Source organism: Aspergillus versicolor (assembly GCF_001890125.1).
Source record: "Aspergillus versicolor CBS 583.65 unplaced genomic scaffold ASPVEscaffold_1, whole genome shotgun sequence".
Lineage (NCBI taxonomy): Eukaryota > Fungi > Ascomycota > Eurotiomycetes > Eurotiales > Aspergillaceae > Aspergillus > Aspergillus versicolor.
In genome coordinates this window covers 1714744-1740495 of record NW_024467524.1, presented here as the reverse complement: position 1 = coordinate 1740495, position 25752 = coordinate 1714744, and the positions used below count along the sequence as shown (strand labels likewise).

General features: G+C 50.8%; 12 protein-coding genes and 7 non-coding genes across 19 annotated transcripts; 10 read left to right on the top strand and 9 right to left on the bottom strand.

Moving 5' to 3' along the window:
- Positions 1–96: 96 nt before the first annotated feature.
- On the top strand, positions 97–552 carry ASPVEDRAFT_78206 (HPP family protein; the record flags this gene model as incomplete). Its single annotated transcript, XM_040816502.1, has 1 exon — positions 97–552. The coding sequence occupies one exon, from the start codon at positions 97–99 to the stop codon at positions 550–552; it is 456 nt and encodes a 151-aa protein (XP_040662196.1).
- Positions 553–1589: 1037 nt separating this feature from the next.
- On the top strand, positions 1590–2397 carry ASPVEDRAFT_145934 (uncharacterized protein). Its single transcript, XM_040808072.1, has 2 exons — positions 1590–1760; positions 1829–2397. Exons 1-2 carry the CDS (start codon positions 1679–1681, stop codon positions 2206–2208), a joined length of 462 nt encoding a protein of 153 aa, XP_040662195.1. The 5' UTR covers positions 1590–1678; the 3' UTR covers positions 2209–2397.
- A 388-nt stretch (positions 2398–2785) lies between these two features.
- ASPVEDRAFT_35829 (uncharacterized protein) lies at positions 2786–6118 on the bottom strand. Its single transcript, XM_040811082.1, has 4 exons — positions 5630–6118; positions 5343–5566; positions 4641–5282; positions 2786–4596 (listed from the first exon to the last, which is right to left on the bottom strand). The coding sequence occupies exons 1-4, from the start codon at positions 6033–6035 to the stop codon at positions 2884–2886; spliced, it is 2985 nt and encodes a 994-aa protein (XP_040662194.1). The 5' UTR covers positions 6036–6118; the 3' UTR covers positions 2786–2883.
- Positions 6119–6356: 238 nt separating this feature from the next.
- On the top strand, positions 6357–7029 carry ASPVEDRAFT_35828 (uncharacterized protein). The gene is made up of 2 exons (XM_040811081.1): positions 6357–6479; positions 6534–7029. Exon 2 carries the CDS (start codon positions 6561–6563, stop codon positions 6777–6779), a length of 219 nt encoding a protein of 72 aa, XP_040662193.1. The 5' UTR covers positions 6357–6479; positions 6534–6560; the 3' UTR covers positions 6780–7029.
- Positions 7030–7565: 536 nt separating this feature from the next.
- Positions 7566–7637, top strand: ASPVEDRAFT_t26. Its single transcript has one exon. It is a non-coding gene; the product is annotated as a tRNA-Arg (tRNA).
- A 215-nt stretch (positions 7638–7852) lies between these two features.
- Positions 7853–7924, bottom strand: ASPVEDRAFT_t5. The gene has a single exon. It is a non-coding gene; the product is annotated as a tRNA-Arg (tRNA).
- Positions 7925–8419: 495 nt separating this feature from the next.
- ASPVEDRAFT_t4 lies at positions 8420–8491 on the bottom strand. The gene has a single exon. It is a non-coding gene; the product is annotated as a tRNA-Arg (tRNA).
- Positions 8492–8640: 149 nt separating this feature from the next.
- On the bottom strand, positions 8641–8712 carry ASPVEDRAFT_t3. The gene has a single exon. It is a non-coding gene; the product is annotated as a tRNA-Arg (tRNA).
- Positions 8713–9456: 744 nt separating this feature from the next.
- Positions 9457–11333, top strand: ASPVEDRAFT_78202 (uncharacterized protein; the record flags this gene model as incomplete). The annotated part of the gene is made up of 2 exons (XM_040816501.1): positions 9457–10187; positions 10241–11333. 2 exons carry the CDS (start codon positions 9457–9459, stop codon positions 11331–11333), a joined length of 1824 nt encoding a protein of 607 aa, XP_040662192.1.
- A 507-nt stretch (positions 11334–11840) lies between these two features.
- ASPVEDRAFT_t27 lies at positions 11841–11984 on the top strand. The gene has a single exon. It is a non-coding gene; the product is annotated as a tRNA-Thr (tRNA).
- Positions 11985–13047: 1063 nt separating this feature from the next.
- On the top strand, positions 13048–13194 carry ASPVEDRAFT_t28. Its single transcript has one exon. It is a non-coding gene; the product is annotated as a tRNA-Thr (tRNA).
- Positions 13195–13613: 419 nt separating this feature from the next.
- On the top strand, positions 13614–13986 carry ASPVEDRAFT_237763 (uncharacterized protein). Its single transcript, XM_040809587.1, has one exon. It carries the CDS (start codon positions 13716–13718, stop codon positions 13908–13910), a length of 195 nt encoding a protein of 64 aa, XP_040662191.1. The 5' UTR covers positions 13614–13715; the 3' UTR covers positions 13911–13986.
- On the bottom strand, positions 13987–14296 carry ASPVEDRAFT_237764 (uncharacterized protein). Its single transcript, XM_040809588.1, has one exon. The coding sequence runs from the start codon at positions 14248–14250 to the stop codon at positions 14062–14064; it is 189 nt and encodes a 62-aa protein (XP_040662190.1). The 5' UTR covers positions 14251–14296; the 3' UTR covers positions 13987–14061.
- ASPVEDRAFT_t2 lies at positions 14214–14356 on the bottom strand. The gene has a single exon. It is a non-coding gene; the product is annotated as a tRNA-Thr (tRNA).
- Positions 14357–15059: 703 nt separating this feature from the next.
- ASPVEDRAFT_119847 (deoxyribodipyrimidine photo-lyase PHR1) lies at positions 15060–16830 on the bottom strand (the record flags this gene model as incomplete). The annotated part of the gene is made up of 2 exons (XM_040805743.1): positions 15060–15612; positions 15671–16830. 2 exons carry the CDS (start codon positions 16828–16830, stop codon positions 15060–15062), a joined length of 1713 nt encoding a protein of 570 aa, XP_040662189.1.
- Positions 16831–17447: 617 nt separating this feature from the next.
- On the top strand, positions 17448–18173 carry ASPVEDRAFT_94964 (uncharacterized protein; the record flags this gene model as incomplete). The annotated part of the gene is made up of 1 exon (XM_040818770.1): positions 17448–18173. A coding segment is annotated over one exon (726 nt), but the record flags the coding sequence as incomplete, so codon positions are not given.
- Positions 18174–18942: 769 nt separating this feature from the next.
- ASPVEDRAFT_119428 (branched-chain amino acid aminotransferase) lies at positions 18943–20145 on the top strand (the record flags this gene model as incomplete). Its single annotated transcript, XM_040805695.1, has 2 exons — positions 18943–19021; positions 19079–20145. 2 exons carry the CDS (start codon positions 18943–18945, stop codon positions 20143–20145), a joined length of 1146 nt encoding a protein of 381 aa, XP_040662187.1.
- Positions 20146–20395: 250 nt separating this feature from the next.
- ASPVEDRAFT_23441 (uncharacterized protein) lies at positions 20396–23719 on the bottom strand (the record flags this gene model as incomplete). Its single annotated transcript, XM_040809545.1, has 2 exons — positions 20396–23405; positions 23475–23719. 2 exons carry the CDS (start codon positions 23717–23719, stop codon positions 20396–20398), a joined length of 3255 nt encoding a protein of 1084 aa, XP_040662186.1.
- Positions 23720–24138: 419 nt separating this feature from the next.
- Positions 24139–25743, bottom strand: ASPVEDRAFT_78197 (glycoside hydrolase family 76 protein; the record flags this gene model as incomplete). Its single annotated transcript, XM_040816500.1, has 4 exons — positions 24139–24151; positions 24279–24841; positions 24892–25589; positions 25647–25743. 4 exons carry the CDS (start codon positions 25741–25743, stop codon positions 24139–24141), a joined length of 1371 nt encoding a protein of 456 aa, XP_040662185.1.
- Positions 25744–25752: the final 9 nt, after the last annotated feature.

Here is a 25752-nt window from a genome sequence, read left to right as displayed (position 1 = left end):
ATGATATCAACATTCCAAAAGCAGACGTTATAAATCCCACCCGAGACAAGCTGAAGGACCTAGATCAGGCGCAGACTCAACGACATAATACCAAACATGGAAAAAGAACCATCGTTTTCATCTTCCCAGCGGAGAGCGAGGGCTCCTCAAACAGCTAGACCGATTCAAGTTCAAAGAGGACTACCGCCGCAGACTCCCAGACAGCATCCCGCGCTTCACAGGATACCGTCCTCCAGGCGCAAGTCCACCATACGCCTCTCTCCTCTTCCCCCATTTATCTGGCTCACCAAGATCCCACTGAAGTACGAAATCTGGTTCTTCGCCTGGATTGGCGCATTCGGCGGGATACTCCTAATCGAAGCCATCATGTCCACGAGCACAGCATTCCGGGACGTGTATAACACGCCGACAATTGTAACCTCCTTTGGTGCATCAGCCGTCCTCCTCTTCGGCGTGATTGAATCGCCCGTTGCACAGCCCAGAAACTTTGTTTTTGGCCATTTCTTGTCTGCGCTTGCGGGGACTTGTATCACGTTCTTGTTTTTGTGCTGAATTCCCAGTATCAGGGGTATCTGGTGAATACGCATTTTCGTCCGTCGACTTTCGTTAATGGAGGGCTGTCTATGGCGACTTCGTTGCTTGTCATGTTGACTACTGGATGTGCGCATCCGCCGTATACTAGGCAGGATACTTGTTTTCTAGCTTATTCGGCGTTAGTCTATAGTGGTTCTGCGCATCTAGGGCTTGTTACACCTAATCATTGAGAAAACTGTACACTGAAGGCGGGAATGACACCACGTTTATTACCATTATTAGCCATTTATTGAATATGACCATGTCTCGTGGATTTCCCCAAAAAGTGAAGAGAAAACCAGGCCTTTGCCGCTTTCAAATAGAACGTAACTGGCAATTCAGGTGTATAGCTAGTGCGCCGACTGCCAATGTACACCCCGCGCGGCCTCCTCAAGTAGTAGAATGTCTTTCGACAAAGCGGACAGCTTGCATCCTCTTCACACAGCCACAAATCAATACAAAAGAGGTGAAAGACATGGCTGCACGGAAGTCGACGATATGAAGCTTCGGGCCCCAGCTTCTCCCAACAGAGGACGCAGTTATCAGGCAGAGTCCCGGGATCTGAAAGATCTTCAGAAATGGGATTTTCTTTCTTATTAATTAATATTGGCATTCTACTTACTGCTTGTCAAGTCTCGCAAGCCAACATAGCAGGGCATCCCCGACGCAAACAGCTCGTTCAGCGTCAGGCCGCCCCGTTCCTCGGGCTGGGGCACGTGTATATAGTAGCCAGCCATGGCTTTAGCTTAGCATCTCACCTTGGCTTGCCTTCGCACCAGTGGGGACTAAATACTTAAATCAACAAATAACGGCGTGGATTCCGTGGCACCCGGTGTGGCCGACAGACCCGCGTGGACCGAGCGTGGGCCGAAGATGGACCGGCACAGCCCAATCTAGTAGTGGTACAGAATCCGGTTCCGATGACGCAGATCGACGTGGACAGACGTGGAACATACATCAGTTGATCTAGTTCTAGCCCCTGGGATTCTTCCAGGCTGGCGAGTCCTCGTGCCGTTCTGGCGTGGAGTCGCGGTTTAATAAAATGTGGTTGTTGCCGCTTGTCTTAAGACCTCAAGCACTCTCGTCTTGATACACGTCTATCACCATGCATCCACCGCGAGCCTCCAAATACGAGTTGAACTTATCAGAGTTACGGACATTCCAAGGTCTTCCAGATCTCCTACCTCGTAAGTTCGCCCCCACGACAACAACAGTTTTTATACAAGATAGTACGGGTGCTAACCAACTCCAACAGACCAAGACCTACAAAACTGCCCAATCTGCCTCGAACCAATACTATCAACATCCGTCCTGCGCGAACTCCCCTGTACACATCTTTTCCACCAGTCTTGCGTCGACGATTGGGTGTGCAATTTCGCACCCAAGTGCCCTATATGCCGCGAAGCGTTCTACTACCTGCGCCGTCTGCGGAAGACGAGCCCGGCTGTCGTTGAGAGTAGACGGACCTCTTCTTCGTCAGCTACAACTCGGACAGGGAGTCAAGGGGGTGAACATGTTCATGGGGCGTTCTGTTCGCTTAAGCATTGGTGTAAGAAGAGGTTGGGTGGGCATACCCAGGAAACGACAACAACTACCGATAGCAGCCATGCTGAGCAGAGGCAACAGGTGAATTGAGAGTGGTAGTTATGGTGTTTTTATGTTGTCTCTGGTGTTTGGTGTTTATGTCCTAGCCTGCATATTTGTATACCCAGTTGAATATTCTTTCTAGTATATATCAGAGTAAATTGTCAAGGTGGTTATGCGGCTTAGCATCTGCCCAACGGGGCAATAAGATACTTACCCACGGCTGACCACAGTTATCCTGCACAACGATATCATATTAAGAGTCCGTGCATAATGATTGACACAGGGTAAACCGGGCCGCACGGATCCAGAGCTTGAGACCTTCCGAGTCGGATAGTCAAGGCAACGCTTGATTACTTGACATCATAGTTAAGGATCACCCAGGCCTCCTGTTCTTCCCTTATATTCAATTGGTTTGCTTGGTATAATGCACCCGCAACAGCCGGCCCACGCGGACCGTACCACTGAACTTTCCGAGTAAACAACCGAATCAAGGCAGAAATAGGGCTGTGAGAGGAATTAATTTATAGTCGATTCGCTGGTATGGATAATCTTCTCGCACACCCGACTGCAAACAGATTTGCTTCTAATGGAATGATGGTATACAATTTTCCATTATAATATCCTTGTGATATCTACCGTAAATCCATAACAAACTTCACAAATCGAGTCGCAAACATAGACGTTCAAAAGACCATAAATAAGACTTCTATCACAACTCAACATCTACTCGGCCTCTTCCTCCTCTTTGGTCGATGCCAGGAAGAACCGTCCACTTCCCGCCTCAGACTCCTGCACATACTGGACCGTAACCTGAGCGAGGTGGCTCAGGATATTTTCGACCTGGATCTCGCCTCTGCTGCGCTTCTTCCGGCCCAGGTCATCCAACCACCGGATCTTATTCAGAGCAAAGTACAACAACGCAATCACAATAGTCACGCCCAGTGAGAAACCCCAGATGCGCACAACAGTCACAATATCCGTCCACCCGTTATTTGTCTCCTTCGGGGTATCCAGCAGCTGATCATACGGGTTGGTGACCATATCCCTATTCGAGAACCAGCCAAACAGACAGAAGATCGAAGCCAGGACATCAACGCCCAATATCGCGCCAACAAGCTGAACAGAAGGCCACGAGTCCCCGCCCCGGGTGACGAATATCAGCCAGTTCTCGGTAAGTGCGACTTCGAGGAATATGATCTCCTGGATCGAGCCCCAGTTCTGGATTATGCCGCCATTGGGGAGGAACATGGTGCCCCGGATCACCCATGTTGCGGCGGCGAGCAGGATTCCGAGAATCACGGAGATGATCCAGATCTTGGGGAGCTGCCACTCTACAGGGCGGAGCTCGTAGGATGCGTTGTCGTATGCCACGGCGACGGTTGCGAGGTCCGCGAATAGGGCTAGAAACACGACGAGATCGCTGCGGATGCTCTCGTTGAGGATTATCATGGTGGTTGTTAAATAGATCTCTAGGTGCAGGCAGAGTGCTATTCGATACTGGATATAGGCCTTCATGCGGTGGAAGATCTGCCGCGCGACTTTGATAGAATCGATGATTGTTGAGAGGCCAGGCTCTAAGAAGACGATATCAGCAGCGGACTGGGCTGCTTCAGAGGCGCCTTCAACTGCGATCCCACAGTCTGCTTTCTTCAACGAGGGCGCGTCGTTCACCCCGTCCCCTGTCATTGCTATGAGATGCCCGCGCTCCTGTAGCATCTGGACAACCTGGTATTTATGCTCAGGGAAAACCTCTGCAAAGCCGTCTGCTCGTTCTACGAGGTCCTCTGCCATGGCACCGAGGCCTCCGCCGATGAGCCGTTCAGAGTTGAAGACTTTAGTTCCCAGCGCCAACAGTTTGCAGGTCTCCTTTGCAATGGCTATTGCGTCGCCAGTCAGCATCTTCACCTGGATGCCCAGTTTCTGCGCCTCGGCAATCGTCTGCGCGGTGTCCTCCCTAGGCGGGTCAAACATCGGCATCATCCCAAGCAGCACCCAGTCCTCGTCTTCCCTGCGCACCGCCACACCCAGGGATCGGAATCCGCGACTCGCAAACTGCGTTGCTTTCTCCTTGTACATCTTTGCCTCGGAGGAGTTGGTAAGCTGCAGAACGGCCTTGGGTGCGCCCTTTGTGCAGGTATATCTGACGCCGTTGCACGTTGCAACCGCGACAATTCGCTTGGATACAGGGTCGAAGGGGTGGAATTCCTCGACCTTCCAGCCTTGCTGCAGGATCTCTTTGGCCTTGGGATACTGCTTCAGTGAGAGCACGGTGACTTTGTCTATCGGGTCGAGTGAGTTCACGTTGTGTGATGACGCTAGGGCTGCCACTGCAAACATCCAGTTCACGTCGACGTTCTCGGCCACGAATGGCTCGCGGATGCTGAGGCGGTTGGCTGTTAATGTCCCTGTTTTGTCGGAGCATAGGATGTCGACTCCCTATTGCAGTTAGTCCTAGCCCTATATTGATATGAATGGCATACCGAAAGAGACTCAATCGCAGTAAGCTTCTGCACAATCGCCTTCTTCTTCGCAAGATACGCAGCCCCAACGGCCAGCGTCGTCGTCGTGACAACAGGCAGACCAACGGGGACGCCAATAATCATCAGTTCCAGCGTGTAGAACAACAGTGTCTGCTCCCCAGGCGACGCAATGGGGATATTCCGATAGAACCCGCCAATCCACACAGCCAGAATCCAAGCCATCACCAGCACCAGAAGCGACGTCCCGATACTATCCATCACCATTTTGAAATGGCCCGTGTCTTTGGCGTTCTGGACCATCGCGGCGGTTCTCCCGACGAACGTTCTCGGTCCAGTTGCCTGCACCACCGCGTAGGCTTTGCCTCGTTTACATCCGGTAGTGTAGAACACGGTGTCACCGACGAAGCGGTCCACGGCGAGCGATTCCCCAGTGATTGCTGAATGGTCGCAGGATACAATTGAATGGCCGCGTCTGCTTTCTGTAGCGTCTTCATGGTCATCGTTTTGGGATTGACTGCTTGAGCCGTCCAGCTCCCCGTCCCTTAGAAGCTCATTATACCTCTTCCATCCATTCTCACGGTCATTGTACGCACAAATGACCTTTGCATCTGCAGGCACAGTCTGTCCTTCATCGACCACAATCTATACATACCATTCAGCCCGAAACCTCCATATTAAGCGAGTCTAAAGTAGCAGGCTTACCACATCCCCAGGAACCAATTCTCGCGCAAGAGAATCAACTTCCTGTCCATCGCGCACAAGCGTAGCCCGCATCGCGATATCAGCTTTCAGGCTTGCAACTACATCTGCTGCCTGCTTCTCCTGATACCAGCCAACCGCGGCATTCAGACATAGAATCCCAATGATGACACCAAAATCAATCCAGTCCTCCAACCCGGCAGCAAGCAGGACAGCAAGTTCCATAACTAACTAGTGTCAGCACACCTATCAAGCCCAGAAATCGCTAAACAAGGTAGGTAGAAAGTCACCATAAAGAATCGGCCCCTGGAAATACGAAATCACCTTCGCAAATGGATTCTCCTTCGCCGCAGCCAACTCATTAAACCCCGCCACATTCCGCCGATTTACAACATCCGCATCACCCAGTCCCCGCCGGATATCAGTCAAGAGCCAGTCGTCGGGATATTTGCGCGCGCCGCCGGTGCGCTTCCATCTGAATCTCCTCTTGCGCCAGGGCGCGTACCATACCCGGGAAACGCGCACTTCGCCCTCGTCGTCGGGGCGGGTGTGGCTGGATTCTCGGTACGCGGAAACGAACTTGACTAGGTGCGTGAATTCGTCGGCGGTGCTGGGGTCTTCGGTGGTTGTTGGGGATAGTGGATGTTGTGCTGCGTGGCCCTGGCTTGGGCCGTCTTGGGTTGTTATATGAGGCATATTGAAGACGAGTTTTATCAAACAATTAAGATAGATATCTAGGAGTTGTGTAGCCAAGAAAGCTCATCGCATGGCTATATCGCCTTATGGGTCCGAAGCGGTAATAGTGATCTGACAGCGACCATCAACGCATCTGCATCTGCATCTGCATCCAACGTCATCCAGCCCACAATCCATCTGTACCTTTGTTCTGGGTGCGGGGGACAAGGGACAGCGTCTCCGTGGAGCCGGGTGGACCGGACGCCCCGGTGCAGCCATCTCGTCAGCCCTAGGTCATGATGACCTCAGGCTCAGGAACGTCGAATGAAATACCGCAACCATCTTGCATTAACTACTCCGTTCTCAATATTTGACCATCCTATTGTATGGTATCACAGCTTGCCTTGCTATGCACCTCGTTGCCACCAGGCGCGAACTGCAGCCTTGGTCGTAAATAGTGACGCAGTGAGTATATGCTACTTCTTCCGCTACCTACTATCTAGTGCTGATTCCCGTCAGCAAGTAAACCCTTCTATCCAGCCTCAAATGGCAGTCATCACGCGCACGCAGCCGACGCTATCTGAAGCCCACGAATACGTGAAGCGAAGCGACTGGGCACAAAACCAGCCGGGTGTCATACTTGTGTTTGTCATTGTCTTTATTCTTGGGTGTGGGATTCTTGGGGTTATTGTCCACAAGGAGTGGGAGGCTCGCAGGGATGAGAGGGCTGAGTGGACGGTTGAAGAGATTAAGGATGATGTATAGCCTCGTAGTATTTGCTAAGTGGGGATATCTTCAATAGTAGGAAAGGAGAAACCTGCTCTGATATCCTCACTCTGGTAATCTACCAACTCGATATTGGATTGTTTAAGCCGGGTACAATGTTCTGCTACCTCCAAACCCATTCTCCTGTAGACTGGATACTTTGTATTAGGTGGATATCCTGAGCTAGTACAGTAAAGAACCGACTCGCTCTTTATATCAAAAACAGCTAATCCTGATGAGGAACAGCATCCACCCCCGGCAGGCTCTTCAAGTCATCTACTTCGTCTTCCGTAAGGTCACGGCCCCTAGCATAGAATGTGAGTACAAGACTAGCACGAATCAGGATGGAGAAACCATACGATATGTAGACTGGGGGTGTGGATGCAATTGCAATAGGTGGTGGTCCCTTTGGTCCCTCTAAAATCCTACGAAGATGAATAGATCAGCAACAGCACTATGAAGCGAATCAGACAAGATACTCACTTTGTGGCGGAGTCGATGGCGCCCTGGAAGGCCGAGACGTCCTTGAAGTGTACGGTGACTTTCTACTGCGCTTAGCAAGGATGTACGAGCCGGCATAGGGGAGACAAACCGGCATGTTGAGTATATACAGGAAAATACTATAGATCTCGATATGGGCTATCTAGCTCTGCATTTAACTATCAGGTCATGAATCCATGATTCATTATCCATATAAATGCTGCTTCGGGTTAGCTTCGCCTCTTTCGGAATGCTACTGGATGGTCAGCACCATCACGCGTACGTCGTCCATCCTGCAATACCAAAGGCCGGCTGGCCCAATGGCAAGGCGTTTGACTACGAATCAAAAGATTGCAGGTTCGATCCCTGCGTCGGTCAGTACTTTTTTGGTTTATCTTTTTTTGTATTTTTTTTATACGCTACCATTTGCATATTTTGCTCGCTTCAGGCTTGCCGAAGACAAAATCCTCGCTCAACCCAGTGCACATTTTGTACATATTGTACAACATTGCCATCATAAACATGAACTTCTCGATCCCAAAAATATATACTTACTACGGTACGAGGACATCCAAAAAAACAAAAAAGTACACTGACCGACGCAGGGATCGAACCTGCAATCTTTTGATTCGTAGTCAAACGCCTTGCCATTGGGCCAGCCGGCCATTACTGAGTATTTTTCGAGGTATATTGCCACTATCAGCCTAGACCAAGGACCGAAATGGCTTAAAATATGCACGCAACTGACTGGGAACTTTGTGCAGCTGGCAGAGGGTGTCAAACCTATGCATCCGTGTCTCCGTCTGTTACATCGCCACAATTTGATGCAAATACCTTGTAACCTGACTATAATGTATTCATGAAGAAATTACTATTATAACTGGAATTTATAGATGCCCCCGCCGTCATGGCCCAGGGCCAGAACCCCCAGGGCGATACACTCAATATATTGTCAATATAACTATAGCTGGCAAGCAGCTGCTTTTGGAAGTAAGTCCGTACCAAGCGAATGCAAGGGGCATCGCCTGTGGACTGTAACCCCCGCGTGGTGGTTGGCTTGCTATGAGCTTAGCCACCATTGCCTGGAGGAGCCGGTGGATATATAACCTAGTTAAAGGGCAGGACGAATATAATAGGATATGTAAAAACAAAAACTATACTGACCGACGCAGGGATCGAACCTGCAATCTTTTGATTCGTAGTCAAACGCCTTGCCATTGGGCCAGCCGGCCGTTGATGGAAACTTTGTGTGATATATTGCCACTATCAGCCTGCACTCAGAATTGTGGCTTAAAATATGCAGTAACCGCCACCATTACCGCCGGAGTCGGATAATAGCGGGTCAAAATGGGGCAGGCAAAAGCAAAAAGATTCTGAGCACTGACCGACGCAGGGATCGAACCTGCAATCTTTTGATTCGTAGTCAAACGCCTTGCCATTGGGCCAGCCGGCCTGTGATTGGTGGAAATACTTTTCTGTCCATATACATTCTGAATGCTTGGCCGGAATTTTCTCCGGGATGCGACAGCTTATGGTGTGATGTATTGGGAAGGTTGCGGGACACAGGTGCATCATCTCCTTGTTATATTTAGCAGTTATATTCAAATTCTCTTATCGACAGCAATGCAGTTCTCACTCTAAGGCTCTATTCTAGACGGCATTAGCCGGTCTTGGTGGGTATACTAGCCGGGCAGGTGGTGGTATAGCACGTTTACTTACACTGCTTCGATAGATCACTGAAATGGCCGACCTTGTCCTCTGTGAACGTATTGGAGGTCAGCTGGAAATATGCCAATATAAAGATTCTGTCTCCGGTAGCTAATTAGACGACAGGAACACCATTAGCTGATGTGGAGATGAGCACCATTGAATAAACTACTGCAGGAACCCCAGGGGTTACAAAGTAGAGAGTAGAAAATATGGAATATAAATAAAATCACAAAATGCGAAACTTTTACTAAAGGTAAGTAGCTTTGGGGCAAATAGTTAATATTTCAGAGTCTTAGCATTTCAGGCAAAAAGACCTGATGTGTTACTGTGAACTCTGTTTGCTGTATAGCATTCAGGAGGCCCCTCCATATTTTGTGGTCTCTCCTCTTTCCCGGTTCAACTACAGAAAACACCAGCTCTTGAAGATTATCTCTCCAACTTACATCTTCTTCCCCTAACCTGCTCCTTCTTTGAAACCACATTAACCATGTCGTGGCCCAGTCAGCTAATGTCCGAGTTCAAGAAATTAAACCCTGCCGTGTACGACCAGCATATTGGCGAGATAGTCTGGATGTTTCAATTCCTCTACCGGACGGACATAGGGGCTCTCCTTGCTAAGGATAATATTCAGCAACTCCTGAACCAGGATGATACAACACAGGCCGGAGACTATCTTCTTGATAAAATGGTTTCGTTTTATACCACTTGCAACAAGCATTATGAGGGAAAGGAGTACACCAAAGCAGTTAATCGTTTCGAAGGAATCCTAACATGGTTTTTGGAGCACGAATCAGAGCTTTTGGCATACGATAAGGCGTTTGAAGAACGGAAGGTGCCTCTGCAAATATTGCGTCATATCTTTGAACTCGGTAATGAAGAATTGCCAGAGGATAGTGAAGAATACTATAATGCTGACAATGAATTTGATGGATACCCGGCACGGGGAGCTGATACTACCATCCAGGAACGCATCATAAGAAATGCGACAAAGGAAAAGGTCTTTGAAAAGCTGCAAGCTGAGCAAGATTGCCTCCCAAACTTGGGCCGAGTTGACTGCTTGGAAGTCCTGGACAACATCCTTGCCAAAACACAAGAAGTCGAGCACTTCCGTCCTCTATTCCAAAGCATGGGGATCACACGAATCAGAGATGCTTTGGGGGGGACTATTGATCCAAAATTGAGAATGATGTGTGAGGGTGGTCTTGTTAACTTTACAAAGTGAGTGGGAAAGGCTTTACCTGGCTGTTTCAGTGAGCTAATACTATGGTTAGTATTCAGGGACTTGGACGAGATGCTTCCACCATGGTGAGTCCCGGAATATACTTGCATGTTCTTTGGATCAAGGAGAATCCAGTCCGTCGATTTTGGCTATATGTCGGGCAGTCGATCAACATGAAAGCGCGAATCAACGATCACAACAGACGACGCCGACAGGGGATACATTTCGGGTTGCACTACCATGTCTGGAATCAGCCCGACGAGAAGCCCTCTAAATTTGTGGTTCTATGGACACCCCGGCTTCCCGAATATGATAGCCTACCGCAGGAATACCGTCAGCTTCTTTTGAACCTAGCTGAGACATGGATGTGCTGCATTCTACAGACATTACCACCACACCATCTTGAGAATTATCTGCCAAGTAGTATCAAGTCTCTCTGGGCCGGACGCCATCTTAACATTGCACTGCCCCTCTGGCAATCTTTCTCTGAGTCCTGGGAGGACAGAGTAGATTCTATTGGTGGTAGAGCCACTTTTTCAGCTTTTCTGCAGTCTTCCGATCCAGAGGTTCGTAGGTGGGCAAAGCAAGTGCGAGATGCATTTAATGAGCTCCGAAATTCGCCTGATCCCATCCTTCGAGCATACTACGAATCGAAGATTCGTGAAATCACACGCGCTGGAAATGCCGCGCACTTAGAAAGAGCAAGAGAGAGATTACGGGGATTTCTATCAGAAAAGGAAAGGCCCATCGAAGTGCCAAATGGGAAGGCAGGGCAATATGTTACTTGCGGGATGTTCAAGGCCACAGTCTCGGTGTCGTTCGGGCTCGGGTTAAAGCACGGCGACAAGGTTTTGGTTCAGTTTCACCTTGCAGAAACTGACCATCCAATGAAGTATGCAATCAAATCAACACCCATAGATCCTGCTTCGCGATTGGCCATCTCTCTTTCCATTCCTGGCTATAATGATGACGAGAGCTTCCATGTTTGGCTCGTCAGCAGAGGAGAAAAGACCGTTAAAAAGACAAATACTCTCGTGGACATCTTAGAGGGATACAATCTGGAAGAGAGGGAGTCGTTTAGACGTCGCTGGATCGTCAGAAATAAGCCTGGGAAGGCATCGCGTACTAGGCACGAATATAGTTGATGGCTGCCAGTCCATCCAATCAGGAAAGCTGGGGAGTGCCCGCATGGTTTCTGAGCCAGCCAACTGCCCTATGAGCTAGCTAGGGAGTTGTAGATCGTCCAAAATTGACACATGTGATGCTTTTGCTGTTGGTCAAAATTCTAATTCTTATGAACTTGGATGGTATCTTCACTTGTAGCTGAAGGACAAGATATCTTCCCGAATGATCATATTCAGACACAGTGGTTTTACTGCTAAACAGGCGATATCGTACCACAATATATATTTTAACCCACTTGACGGCAAGGTCGTATAATTCAGGTTTCAACTAGGCATTGTAAGGGCATATTCCACAGACTACGATACTAACACCCAATTACAGGGCAGGAGTCGTGAGCCACTGCCAGGTGCAGTGTTGGAGATGCCTGTCTTGTTACTACTGGTGTGATTCCAAGCTAATTGATCCAATTTCGTTCGAACGAGAGTGCTCGCTCTAATAACATCAATATTTAAAAATAAACATCAATCGCCCGGATGGTCTAGTGGTATGATTCGCGCTTAGTAAGACTTCCCGATTCGTACTATAACTATTACAATTTACTAACAATAACTCCAGGGGTCAACCCTTAGCAAATATGCGCGAGGTCCCCGGTTCGATCCCGGGTTCGGGCCTACTCTTTTTTTTTTTTTTTTTGTTTCTTTTTGGTGTTAATTCAATACGGATAGTAGACAAGTTAATGGGTGCTAGATCTATATAGCGGTATACGTACGCCCTCTGTACGCGTAGAAGACCGATCGATCACCTACATACATAAATGTGGCTGTTGGCGCGGTGCGTTATTTTGCAAAAGCAAGTCACACACTCTGTACGTGTATATTGATATTCTTTGCGGGCCCCAAGGCCAGCTAGTGGAATGCAGATACTTGGATACAGATAGATAGCCCGCCTGGAGCTGCTCAGGACTGCAGTCGCTTTATACTGCGCAGCTGTCCTTGCAGGCAGCGGACGTTGTGGAACACGGATATCGAAGATAGAACCACGTAGCAGAACCACATACACTGTAGAATTATGCATCCGGAGATATAGGGGTGATGGCGTACCTAGTACTTCGCGTAAGCGGGCTGTAGTGCAAGCAAGAAATACCAATACTTGCAAGACAGGAGTCAAGCTGAGCATTGAATTCGATGGCTTAATAAATATTGAGAGTTAAACCCGTACCAAAATACCTAGAGAGGAACTGCAGACGCTTGCCACGGCCCGAGCCTCATAATGCAATTGGCTATGGCAGTTGCAGCTCACCTTCTCTGCACTGTACCGATCCCCTTTATTGCAGTAGTGAGTAGCGACTGTAATTCCTTGGGTTACCAGCAGTTTTATAGGCCGGTAAAAGGCCTTGAGCCATGATGATTAGCAATGAAATATTTTCACGCTGGTCGGTTAGGCTGTAAACGTTCCAACTGCGGTTTAACAGAACACTATAGCACTGGCAGCCACAGCTTCAACAGTGTGATTACTTTGGCTTGTTGATGGTCGATACATTTTTATATTACGATACCTCCTGCAAAATGGATGGCTCCTCCAGTTACTGCTGCGCTTATCTTCATGGTCGTCATCGCGGCGCCTGGCTTCAGGTTATGTTGAAGGGTGAGCCTTGCAAGCCAAGAATTGAATTTTAGATAGCAGAGGCCGACTCTGGCTTATTACTTCAAAAGGTTGACCTCGATCATCACAGTTGCCCGGATGGTCTAGTGGTATGATTCGCGCTTAGTAAGCCTTCCCGATTTGAAACCACCATCTCATTACAATTTACTAACAACGTCCCCAGGGGTCAACCCTTAGCAAATATGCGCGAGGTCCCCGGTTCGATCCCGGGTTCGGGCCTTTCTTTTTTCTTTTTTTCTTTTGTTTCCAACTTCCCCCCCGGCCCTACTTTTTTTGCTCTTCGTAATGTTTTCTGCTCTTATCCTGCCTCTCTTGCCTCGAATATTCGTACCGCTCAATGACGCACTGTTTGTTGTTCCAAAGTAATCCCTGCTTGCAGTCAACCCAGACTTTGGCTTTTCTCTATATGATGGTCGAGGGACTCTACTGCCCACTAGACTTCATTCATCCCTGCTTCAAGTTGCGGTATTCGCCCAAACGAGCCATCGATCAGGCTGGCATATTAGGGCTTCTTGGAAGTAGCAAGGATCTATAATCACCAGCGCCATCACTCGAGGGGAGAGAAATTCGAGTATCGCTGCAGGGGTCAGCAATCAGAAGATAGTCGTTGCCACTATAGATATCATTTAAAGTGACTGTTAGAAACAATGTTAAGCAAGGGACCCCGCTGGCGCGAGGCTGGCGCTGCTACATACCGGGAACCTTAGGACACGGAGTGCCGCTTAACAAGAGACTGGCTAATGCTTGTCGATTTTATATTCATTAGTTGGCTCTCGGTCTTTTTCACTATCCCCATGGCCAGCATACTTTCAAAATGGATTGATCTAACCTGGTTTCTAGCCTGGTTGCTTGTGGAGTGTGTCTGTCCCCTGCCCTGCAATTTCAATACTCTCACACGTTCTATACCAATTGGTATCACCCTTGCAACACTGTAGACTATTTATAGCCCCTTTCGGTTGGGATTCAAAGAAATATGACATCAATATTAAGTGGAAGGAATGTTTACATGTCAGGGGTATACACCCCGGGCGACGTCGAAAGGGGTATAAGCTGGAAAGAAAGGACGCAGCATGGCCCAGCAGTACATTAGTTGTTGATGATTGATACAAAGGAACGGATGAGTCTGACTTGACTCATACATCTTTGGAATGCCTCTAAAACGAGAACCATATATGGAATAATAGCGCCCTCTGTGATAGGTCGCCCGAGTACAAATCCAAAAAAAGCAAAAAAGATTAGGCCCGAACCCGGGATCGAACCGGGGACCTCGCGCATATTTGCTAAGGGTTGACCCCTGGAGTTATTGTTAGTAAATTGAAATGAGCTAGGATAGATCAGGAAGGCTTACTAAGCGCGAATCATACCACTAGACCATCCGGGCGATTGATGGTGTGGCTGAGCTGAGGATGGCTACATGAGGCCGTGGGATCCTATGAATAACATTGCAATCTTACCAACTCCCCTCGTCCATCCTGTCTAACGATATCCCGTTCCCGGGCGACTGGCCGAGTCAGATCTCCAGCGCGATGGAGTGGTCTGTGCAAACCTCGACCATCCGAATTTTGGGCAGGTTGGGCCTGCTTATGGAGGTGGTGGGGATTCTGGGCGTCACTGATAAGTATGTGTATGTGTATAATTACTGTATAATGTATATTCATTGGCTGGTTGGGTTGTTGAGTGGGCAGATTCTTTCTTGGGTATATATACTACGAAGTCGATGTGACACCGGCAAGATATTAAATATATGAAATACCGAAAGTTAAACCAGGACTTTTGTTCCTTGCCTAGACTATAAATTTAAACTGCATCGAGAACGGGGTGCTTTACTCCGACTCACCGCGTTGGCATCGACTTGGAGTTTGGATAGCTCGGATTCGGCTCCGGACGATCCAGCGGCTCAGCCGTAAGCCAGCGGCCCCTGCGCTGCATCGTTAATTTCCACTTAGATAGCTGACAGTGATAGATTTGTTTGGCCTTATTTGTTGGCTTGACGGGCGGAGCCTTGTCTCCGTTTCCGCAGATCTTGTATACTATTTACTAGAGCTATTCCATCTGTATAGAGCGCATGAGGGCAAGGCGCACAACTAAGCCTGCGTAGCATCCTTATACCTCCTCAACGCCCTCTCCCTCGCCTCCTTATGGTCAACAATCGGCCTCGGATACCCATTCCTGCTTGCAACTCTCGCCGCCTCACTATCCCCACCCTTCTCGAACGGCGCATGGATCGCATCCCCCTCGACATCCCGCAACTCCGGCACCCAGCGTCGAATACACTCGCCCTCCGGATCAAATCTCCTGCTCTGGGTGGTAGGGTTAAAGATGCGGAAATAAGGCTGCGGGTCGACGCCCGTGCTGGACCCAAACCCCCACCCGCCATGGTTGGACGCAAAGTCGCCGTCGATCAGGTTCTCCATGAAGTGGCGCTCTCCGCGTCGCCAGTCGATTAGTAGGTCCTTGGAGAGGAAGGAGGACACGGCCATACGCGCGCGGTTGTGCATCCAGGCTGTTTGGGAGAGTTGGCGCATGGCGGCGTCGATGAGGGGGTACCCTGTGTGGCCGGTGGTCCAGGCGTTGAAGTGGTCTATGTTGTAGGACCAGTGGAGGTTCGTGAATTGGGGCTTGAATGATTTATTCATGCTGGTTAGGGTTGTTAGTTTGGCTGTCTTGCTTTTGTGTTTGGTTGGAGGGTGGGTACCAGATGAATGGCCAGTGGACTAGAACGTGCTTGTAAAAGTCTCGCCAGGCGACCTCGCTGACCCACGAGATGTAGCCGGGCTCGCCTCGGGATATCTTGCCATTATTTGCTTCGCGAGCTTTGACGACAGCTGTCCGCGCGCTGAGGGCCCCAGATGCGAAGTATGGGCTGAGCACAGAGGTGGTTTCCCCAGTTAGGAAATTCCTCTCGTCGTCGTACGCCTTGGCTTTCTCATCTAGGAACGTTTCAAGGCGGCGAAATGCCTCATGTTCACCAGCAGGGTAAGTCTCGCGCAGACGAGCGGCTTTCTCTTCATCTAGCTGCTTATTCGCCGGCGGCGAGGGAATTTCGCTCTCAAACAGAGTGGCGAAATAGCGTCTCGCATCGCCCGGATTTGACCCCGGATCCGCAGATATCTCTAAATACTCCGGGTTCTGGTCTAGAAAGGTGAGCCAGGAGCGGAACCAAGGGGTGTAAACCGCATATTGCTTGCCCTGTTGGGAGGAAAGCAGACCCGGTGGGACAACGCAGGTGTCATGGGCAGTCTCGAATTTAATTCCATGTTCTGCGGCCCGGCGAATCAGACCTGCGTCGCGGCGGAGCTCGTCGACTTCGTATTCTAAGTTGGCGAAGAGATGGTTCGCGCCCCATTCGTGACATAGATCGACGAGCCGGCCGGGGACGTCGCTCCGTCGCGGGACCGTCTCCATGTACAACGGCACGTCCAGCTCTGCGAGATCGCGCTTTAATTGTCCCAGTGTGCGCAGGGTTAGATCTACGCGGGCGGGGCTGGCTAGGTGTGCTGTTAGGTCTTCTGGTGACAGAATGTACATCGTGATTAGCGGGATTTTGTGTTCGCGCGCAACATGGTATGCCATCTGCAGTGCGCGATTGTCGTGGAGGCGCAGGTCGGTCTTGAACCAGTGCACGACAGCGGCATTAGCGGAAACGGTGTTCCGCTGTTGAGCTGTCTCTGTGTATGCCCGTTGCCATACTTCAATTGGGCGTTCAATGGCTCCGTTGGTGTAAGCTTCACATCGCGCATTGCTCATTTCAGGTGGATAAAAATCGCGCAAGACAATCCCAAAGTCTTCCGTTTGCTGCGCATTAGGGTGATATTTTTCGTCAGCATCGTTAGAGAGCTTGCGCTTCTCAGGCATTATAGTAATAGAATTCTCGTTTATTGCAGCTGTCGTCGGGGATTTCCAAGGTTGAGTTGGGTGCAACCCTTGATTTTGTGGACTGCGATCGATCGATCGGGGCCGAACGCTCTGACGTCAAGACAGTATACATCGACACCCGGTGGATATCGAATTCATGCATGAGCTGTCGCCGGCAACTGCCAATCTTCAACGCGCACTTGCTCATTGCAAGTCATGAAGCGATCAGCAGCTTCACGGGTGACGAGTGAGGACTTGAGAGTTGAGCCACGGGGAAGGCCTCGTTTCGCCGGAGGAGCCCCGGGCCAGTCGCAGGCAGTAAGCCAAACTCAAACTCCACGCAATTTTGGGAGCCGCGCCGTTGGTTCAGAGGTACAAACAATCTGGATCCAATAGTTTGGTTGAAGCCGCCGATCGCGGTTGGTGTCAAGCAAAACATCCGCTATAGCAAGGGGTGGATAAATATCATCATGGGTGCCCCCTCCATTGACCCTTTGCTGGATTCTTGACTCTTGACTCTTCGTTGGCCTCCCCAAAGCCAATTCGAGGTCAATTGAGCATGTCTGCCTATGTCTGAGTTCGCGCTTCCTGTCATCGGCGATGACCCCGTCGTCTCCTTTGTCCTCGCTGCCTTCGCAACCCTTGTTTACTACAATGCCATCGAGCTGATCGTGCTCTGCTTGGCCACCTTCAAGCGCTGCGGCAGCCTGTACTTCTGGTGCTTGCTCATCACCTCGATCAGCCTGATCCCACACGTCAGCGGATATGTCCTTCTCTTCTTCCGCCAGGATGTCTCGCGGTATGCCGCCGTTTCGCTCATTATTATCGGCTGGATCTGCACCGTCACCGGGCAGTCGCTGGTCCTCTGGTCGCGTCTGCATTTCGTCCTTCATAACCCCCGCCTCATCAAAGGCCTTCTTGTCATGATCATCGTCAATGCGTTCCTCTTGCACACGCCCATAACCGTCCTTCTTTTCGGCACCGTCTCTCCAAGGCCCTCCTTGTCGCACACCTTCTCTGTCGGATACAATATCATGGAACGGATCCAGCTCGTGGGGTTCTGCATCCAGGAATTCATCCTCTCCGGCGTGTATGTTTGGGAAACGACTAAAATGTTGCGCCTGCGCTCAGAAGCACACCACCGCCGGATCCTCGCGCAATTGCTCGCCATGAACGTCGTCGTGCTGGTCATCGACCTGGTCGTCGTCATCGTCGAGTACATAGGCTTCTACGCGGTGCAGGTGATGTTCAAGCCCGTCGCGTACAGCATCAAGTTGAAGCTTGAGTACGCGGTGCTCGGCCGCCTGGTGCAGATTGCGCAGGGCGGCTCTGCGGCGGCCTCTGGCGGCGCACCGGGTTTCGATACGATCTTGCCTTCATCGGCACATGGTAGCGAGTTTAGGAATGGCGGTTACTTTTCGGATGCGCGTGAGGGAGAAATGATTTCTAGAGAGCTTTCGAAGATTTCGCCGCGGACGCCAAGTGACTTGGGGTGAGCTGAGCTTTTTTGAATCCCTATACGGGAGGAAACACATATCATCTTAACGTGACCACGCCTGCTTCATTTATCGGCAAATATTCTCAATAGAGAGCCGAGAGCTCCCAGCTGCAGTGATAGACAAGGAACGACGGCCCAGGGAACGCAGTGGAGCGCCCGAGTGGATGGGCAGCGGGCCAAGCTGCGATCGCTTCCAAATCGTGGGAACGAGACTAAAAAAGGCTTCGCACTGAAGAGCGGTGTTGCGACCAATAAGGCGATCGAGCTGGGCTGGAGGCCATTGTGTCACACAGAAGCTCTCATGGGTCTGAGCAGCACCCCCTGCTGAAGACATCAGTCCACGAATTCTCCACAATTACTAAACTGGATTGAGGGATTCATTTTGTAAATATAGGTCTACATTCTCTGAAAACTTTCGTTATTTTATTTCTTTTAATTGTGTGCTCTATCATTGTTGACTGCATCCTGACTCATCCATGCAACTGTATGGTGTAACTTAAGCCGATTTCGGACCAGCAGCATCACCCCGCCTCTGCATCTCATCAGCTCTTCACCATCGCCCTCAACCTCAACCACAAACACAACCAGTCCCATTACATCTCTCAAAACCAACAATGGCATCGCAAGCCCAATTCCCCCCTCCTCCAGTCGACACAATCGACTGGTCCAATGTCGGCTTCAAGGTCCGCGAAGGTAAGAAAGCTGTCTCCTCTACCCCGCCATCCACCAACTAACTAACCACTCTAACAGTAAACGGCCACGTCGAAGCCCACTATACCGCGTCCACAAAATCCTGGTCCGCCCCAAAGCTCGTCAAATCCCCCTACTTACCCATCCACGGGATGGCCCCCGGCCTCAACTACGGACAACAAGCCTACGAAGGCCTCAAGGCCTTCCGCCACCCATCAGACAACAAAATCTCCATATTCCGCCCAGACCGCAACGCAGTACGCATGCAGCGCTCCGCAGAGTTCATCTCCATCCCGCCCGTCCCGGAATCGCTCTTCCTAGAAGCCGTGGAGCTGGCTGTTGCCGCGAACGCGGGATTCGTGCCGCCCCACGAGACCGGGGCGGCGATGTACATCCGCCCGCTGATTTTCGGGTCGTCGGCGCAGTTGGGTCTCTCGCCGCCTGAAGAGTATACCTTTGTTGTGTTTGTGATGCCGACGGGGGTTTACCATGGTGTTCATGCGGTTGATGCGTTGGTGTTGGAGGATTTTGACCGCTCTGCGCCGGAGGGGACGGGGAGTGCGAAGGTTGGTGGGAACTACGCGCCTGTGCTGCGACACAGTGCGAAGGCGCACCACGAGGGGTTTGGGATTACGTTGCATTTGGATAGTCGAACGAGGTCGGAGATTGATGAGTTTTCGACTAGTGCGATGATTGCAGTGAAGAAGGATAAAGTGAGCGGACAGATTACGCTTGTGCAGCCGGATAGCCCGAATGTGATTGATTCGGTGACGGCATCGACGGTGTGCGAGATCGGGAAGCGCTGGTTTGGGTATGGGGTTGAGAAGAGGAGGATTCCGTATGAGGAGCTGAGTGAGTTTGAGGAGGTCATGGCTGCGGGCACGGCGGCGGCGTTGGTTCCTATTCGAAGTATCACGAGGCGTTCAACTGCGGATAAGTTTTCTTATGAATGTGGCGGCGAGAGCGCTGGAGGTGGGGATATTTGCGTGAAACTCCTGTCCACTTTGAAGGGCATTCAGCTGGGGAAGGTTGAGGAGAACTTGGGATGGAACCATGTTGTGAAGGCGCCACCGGTGGAGTGGGTGGAGGCTGCTGAGAAAGAGCAGTCGGGGATTGAAGTTCCTTGAGATGTTAAACTGTTGACAGATTTCATTGCAGTGGTAGATTAAAAGTGCTTCATGATCCAGCCATACGACACTACCTAACTAGACGAACTTGTCCTAGAATACATACATACAAAATGGAGAGGCAAATCTCGAACCATGTCGCGGGCCATTTCTTCCAATACTTAGGCAAACAAAAGCCTTTCCACAGACCGCGTGTTGTTGGTGAAGTGGCTGAATGTTTTGCGGTGAATCCAGCGATTTCACAATGACCTTAAGCTCTTCCCCCAAGGCGCGCAGGCCTCAGTTTCTGGACCTGTCCGCTAGACATAATATCGCCGGCATCAGCAACACTACCAGGGCTGTTGCTGCGCTTGCTCCCATTAGTCCCATTAGCACCCGTGCCTTTCTTATCTTCGCTGTCGCTATCACTGTCGTCACTGCTACTGCTGCTCTCGCTTTCACTTTCACTCTCCGTCTCATCCGAGTCACTATCAGGCGGCGAGAAGAGATCCTTACGTGGCTGAGCACGTTTCTGAGGAGCTGCCTTTGCAGCGGCTTGGGCTTGGGCTTGACTTGCGACTTCACCCTTTATGCTCTTGAGTGAAAGACGGGTGAACGAGGTTTGGGAGGCTCGGGGCCAGCGCCAGCTCTCCCCTTGTGACGGAGCCTGGGAGGTTTGCTGTGAAGACGGGGCGGGGGATTTGGTGGTTCGTTGGGCAGAGGGGGGAGATGCGGCTTTGTTGCCCTTCTGCGGAGACTTAAACGAGGATGATGTTGCGGCGCTTAGCTTCTTGTTCTTGACCTCCTCGTCAGAGGAATCGGACTCGGATTCAGATTCGGAAGAGTCATCTGAAGAGGTCTCTTCGGATTCTGATGACGAAGATACCTCAACTGGCTCCTGAGCGGCCTTCTTGGGGGGATTGGCATTGGTGCGGGCTTGCACCTTCATAGCTGGCAGATCGATCTCATCAGACGCCGTCGAGTTCTGCGACTGAATTGATGCCGGCTTAGATGCCTTTGATCCTGACAGACTTCTAGTTGCTACTGTACGTGCGGTGGGTTCCTTGGGAGTAGACTTGGGGCCAGTCCCGTTTGCAGTGGGTGCAGCTGATTTTGCGGTGCCCGTCGGGGATTTCGCGTTGATCGCATTCCACCCGGAAACGCTTACTGGTGATTTCGCGTTCTGGTCAGTAGCCAGTGCGGATGCTGAATTATCGTCTTTCGGATCCTGTTGGGGCTTCGGAGACTTTTGAGAAGACTGTGACTTCTTCGTTTCATCAGCAGTTGGTGTAGAACTTGGCTTCGACGACGCTGGGATATCCTTCTTTGTATCCGCTTGAGGTTTCACGGACTTCTGAGATTGCGATTTCTTTGCCTTGTCCTGAGAGGCAGGTTTGTTCATCGAATCTTCCATTTTCTTGATCTCTGCTTGTTGTTTTTTGAGCTCGTTCTCAAGTCTAGCCGCAGTTTCCGCGCGATTCTTCCGGCCGTTCTTCTCGTTAGCTAAGATCGATTGCCAGGTCTTGTACGCCATTTTGAGCTTCTTCGAATACTCCGACTTGGTTTTGTCCTTCTCCACAGCCTTGATCTTTTCTTCAAACTCGGCTCGCTCGTTCTTCCGGCGTTCAATTTTCTCCTCTGCCTCGCGTTCAAGTTGAGCTATGCGTTCCATGGAAACACCTGGAGGGAAAACCATTGAGCCACTAGATCTCCTTTTATCAGAGGCTGGAGCAGTCTCAGAAGGCTTGGCCGTGTCCATGGGTGTTGAGGTTGGTGCCTCCTGCGACGCCGTGATATGGACTTCATCGTCCCCTGCGAATGAAACTGAGCGGCGCACGGAGTTTCTCTCAACGGACGCATCTTTTCGTAGGGCAGAATGTAGATTCTTCAACTTATCGGCCGGGTTCTGCACGTTTGTCGGAGTCGAGATATTTTGCGTGACTGAACCCCGCCGAGCTGTAGGTGCGCTACTGGTGGGTATCGGAGTGCTTTGAGGAACATCTCCACCCGATTGCGTCGAATTTTGAGACAGATCAACCAGTACCGATGGCTTCTTAGGTGGACTCCTGGTAATACCCAGTCCCAAGCCGTGGCTGGGAGGTTCTGATGGTCGTTCCGAGAAACTGAGACGGCGGGCAACTCCGGAGAAAGACTCCGTCCCCCCCAGACGCCTTCCTGACGGGCTAAATCTAGGGGTCCCAGGAGAAAGGTTGCTGGGTGGTCGCTTGTCACCATTCACAGCAGCGGGAGGGGTCTTTCTATCCAAACGCGGTTCTTTGTTAGGGGATGTGTGCTCTGCACTATTTTTGCGCTTGCGCGACTGTGAGTCGGCGGCAGCAGAGCTAGGAACGCGTACTTCGATCGCAGTTGCGCGCTGAGCTACCGGAGACTGCTTCTGCTTATTAGGCATAGACTCTTCGCCCATCGCAATGTCACCGTCCTTGTCTGCTTTATCCTTGTCACTCTTATCTAGATTTTCGTCACTCGGTTCAGAGTCTTCTTCGCTTTGCGATTCCTCGTCCAGGGAGTCCAGGGAGACTGTGTTGGGCTTGGCCACCTCAGGAGCGGGCTTTTTCTGTGGAGATACCGAATGGGTGTGCTCATGTCTCAATTGTAGAGCAGGAGAGTCGATATCACGAGCATCGCCGGTTCCGGATCGAGTTGTAGAGCCCCGACTATGCGCCGAATCACGTCTAGTAGGGGTAAGCTTCTTCGGTGTTGCTGCTCGAGACGAACGAGGCGAATCACCGAGCTCCTGGCTTGCCATACGGTGCCCTTGCGGGGCACTGGAATCTTCACCATTGAGATCCCGCGAGAATTCCCGGGTTGATGACTGGCGTGCTGGCTGAGATGGCGAGACAGGGATTTCATCATCCTTCTCAACAGAAGACACGGGGATGTCTCTGCGATGGGTCCGATTAGGAGTATAACTAGACCAGTCTCCAATATCGACCGGTGATGTTGAGCCATATCCTCCTTGATGTTCTTCCGCAATGGCACCCAGCTTCTTGACAGCAAGCCCCGCCTGCTGCTGCTGCTTCTTCTGGCGCTCAATTTCGTAGTGCTCAGCCGCAGCATCCCAATCCTGCGCAACCGAAGGGAATCTCACCGGCGACGCTTCTCTATTGGCTGGTTTCTGGATAACACGAACAGCCCTGCGTTGGTCATGACCATCTGCACGCGCCTTTCCATTGTCCACAAACACATCCGCAACGGTCATATCAGTATCGAGATCATCGGATTCATGGTCATCATCGAGGAGCTTTTTGATCTGAAGAGGTCTAAAACAAAGCGCGAGTCAGCACATGCACAATTTCTTCGGAGTCGCAAAAGCAGGAGGCGACACTCACTCTACACCCGGCCTCAACTTCCTCCATTTTTCCCTTATCATTCCGGCCAACCCACCCAGTGTGACATCTTCCGGGTTCTCTAGGACGATCAGAAAACTCGCGGGCTTTCCGGCCGTTGTGTTAGAGGAAGAGCGACTGGCATCGTCGCGTTCGCGATCGCCCAGCAGCGAGCGGAAGGAAAAAGAGTTGGAGGGTGGCGCCTGGTCTCGGGGGAAGACCTTGACGGTGAGTCGTAAGAAAACCATGTTCGGAAACAGAGGGTTGCGATCACGGTATTAGGTATTTCAATGCGGAGAGGTCATAATCAGGTCGTGGGGAAGCTCGTGGAAAAGTTGGTGGAGGAACACGGGGGTGGTTGGTAGGAGGGGAGGAGAAGCAAAGGAGTGTTGAGGGGAGGCAACACAAGAGTAACACTGTCGAGCCAAAGGAAGAGGAAAAAGAGCGAATTGAATTGCCTTGAGCGGGGTGGATGGCCGCCTGCAGCTGTGACAGTAGGGACCTGGAGTGTGAGGCTTGTCGTGAGAGAAATCCAGGAACGCGGAACTGCCCCGATTGTCTTTTCACCGCCAGCACTCTCTCTCCACTCTTATCTACAACTATCTACAGCTGCATCATTTATCTTATCTGGACTGCTAGTACAAGAACGGTTCATCTTCTCTCCAGTTTAATCTTCGTCTCTATATACAATAGTCTAGCCAACCAATTGGACTTCATGACATTTCGCAAATAAACACGGGGTGAATCAAACACCATGGGTCCAATCACACCATCGGACAAGGAACAAAACGACAATATATATTATACTTATCCTCCAAAACCATCCAGCTAAGGCCTTTCAGCCAGACAGCGAGAAACACCAGAGTCACAACGATTGCACCAAAGCGATCACCAGCTGTGATAGGACGTGGTTGATCCGGTATTCTGTCCTCACTTGTACCGGCATTCGGATTGCTCTTACTAGTAGCTCCAGTCTCGGGGGTCAATGGCTGAGCTCCATGTCTGAAGGTCGCCATTGACGAAGAAAGAACGCTCAAGGCACTCATATCAGACTGCATTGTTGCGCTGCCATCCCAGTCGTCGAGGTTCCAACGTCGGCCACAGCTTCTCCCGTACGAGCACTGGCCGGCTGCTCCGATGGCAGATTGCTGAATTCGGGGGATGATAGCGTCCGCAGTATATGGTGCAATGGTGGCTGCAAAGGTCAGCCAAGACGAGAGGAGGCCTTTGAATAGATCTTCATTCCTGTCACAAGTCTCTGAGATCTCACACCAGACCTCCGACATGGCAGCTCCACCGGGGAAGAACGTTCCCCAGACCGTTCCCAGCAAGCCGTCAATACCGGCTTTCCACTTCGGACCACCGTTGGTCTAGAATAATTAGCCATGCCTTACACACCAAAAGTGAATGACAAACTTACCAAGTTATACATATACGCTGCCCCACTCAAATAAGCCCCATAATTATACGTCCATTGCTGATCCCCGTGATCTAAGCAGTGATGCTCCATGCTCGTTGTATCAGCAATAACCCAATCGTCTCCAAGCAGCGGCGTTCTCGCACTCCAGTCCCATATTTTCTCCGCCCACCGAATATACGTCTCATTCTTGGTATATCTTCCTAGCCTGGCAGCAAGTTGAAACAGCCCGCCATTCGAAATCGCATTTTTTGTCGTATACCCGACCTGGTACGGCCAGATTTGCCATCTCATGCCCCCACCACAAACGGTCCTATCCCATCTCAGAATCTGAGTATTGAACACCCCCTGCGCGAGCGAAAGCCATGACGGCTGTCCTTGTTCGATTTCTGGGAAGTTCAACTCTGCAGCAGTCATAGCCGCCGTGCCCCAGAACATCTGGTCGTCATTACCCAGATATACGCTCCAGTTTCGCGGGAAGAAATAGTTCCTATCGCCCTGCTGCCAGAGCATGCCCTGTGCCGTCACTTCGTTGTAGGTGGGGTCGCCGGTCCAATACCAGTATTGGATTAAGGTCATGAAGAGAGCACCGCCCTCCCACCAGGCGTCGGGTATATTGCCTGGGATACTGCCCGGTTTGTTGCCGTCGTAGTGCGCCATCATATTATGGGCCACGATCCTTGCGGTTTGCTTGATAGATTCTGCGTGATGATGAGGTTAGTTTGGGTTGGTTGGGCCAGAATGGAAGACTTGCTTACCTGGGTCTTGGATCTCGACGTCGAGGGCACTGGCTGTTTTCTGGATAGCCACGAAAACAGCCAGGAAAAATAGCCAAAGCCATTTACGGGGTTGCATCTTGAGGTC

Excerpts from the sequence above, each read along its gene's own strand:
- ASPVEDRAFT_145934 (XM_040808072.1), top strand. The coding sequence starts at position 1,679 with ATGCATCCACCGCGAGCCTCCAAATACGAGTTGAACTTATCAGAGTTA. Across the intron at positions 1,761-1,828 it reads TCTTCCAGATCTCCTACCTC|ACCAAGACCTACAAAACTGC; the intron begins GTAAGTTCGCCC and ends CAACTCCAACAG.
- ASPVEDRAFT_35829 (XM_040811082.1), bottom strand. The coding sequence starts at position 6,035 with ATGCCTCATATAACAACCCAAGACGGCCCAAGCCAGGGCCACGCAGCA. Across the intron at positions 5,567-5,629 it reads CCAGGGGCCGATTCTTTATG|TTATGGAACTTGCTGTCCTG; the intron begins GTGACTTTCTAC and ends GACACTAGTTAG. Across the intron at positions 4,597-4,640 it reads CTGCGATTGAGTCTCTTTCG|GGAGTCGACATCCTATGCTC; the intron begins GTATGCCATTCA and ends TAACTGCAATAG.
- ASPVEDRAFT_35828 (XM_040811081.1), top strand. The coding sequence starts at position 6,561 with ATGGCAGTCATCACGCGCACGCAGCCGACGCTATCTGAAGCCCACGAA.
- ASPVEDRAFT_237763 (XM_040809587.1), top strand. The coding sequence starts at position 13,716 with ATGCTTGTCGATTTTATATTCATTAGTTGGCTCTCGGTCTTTTTCACT.
- ASPVEDRAFT_237764 (XM_040809588.1), bottom strand. The coding sequence starts at position 14,250 with ATGCGCGAGGTCCCCGGTTCGATCCCGGGTTCGGGCCTAATCTTTTTT.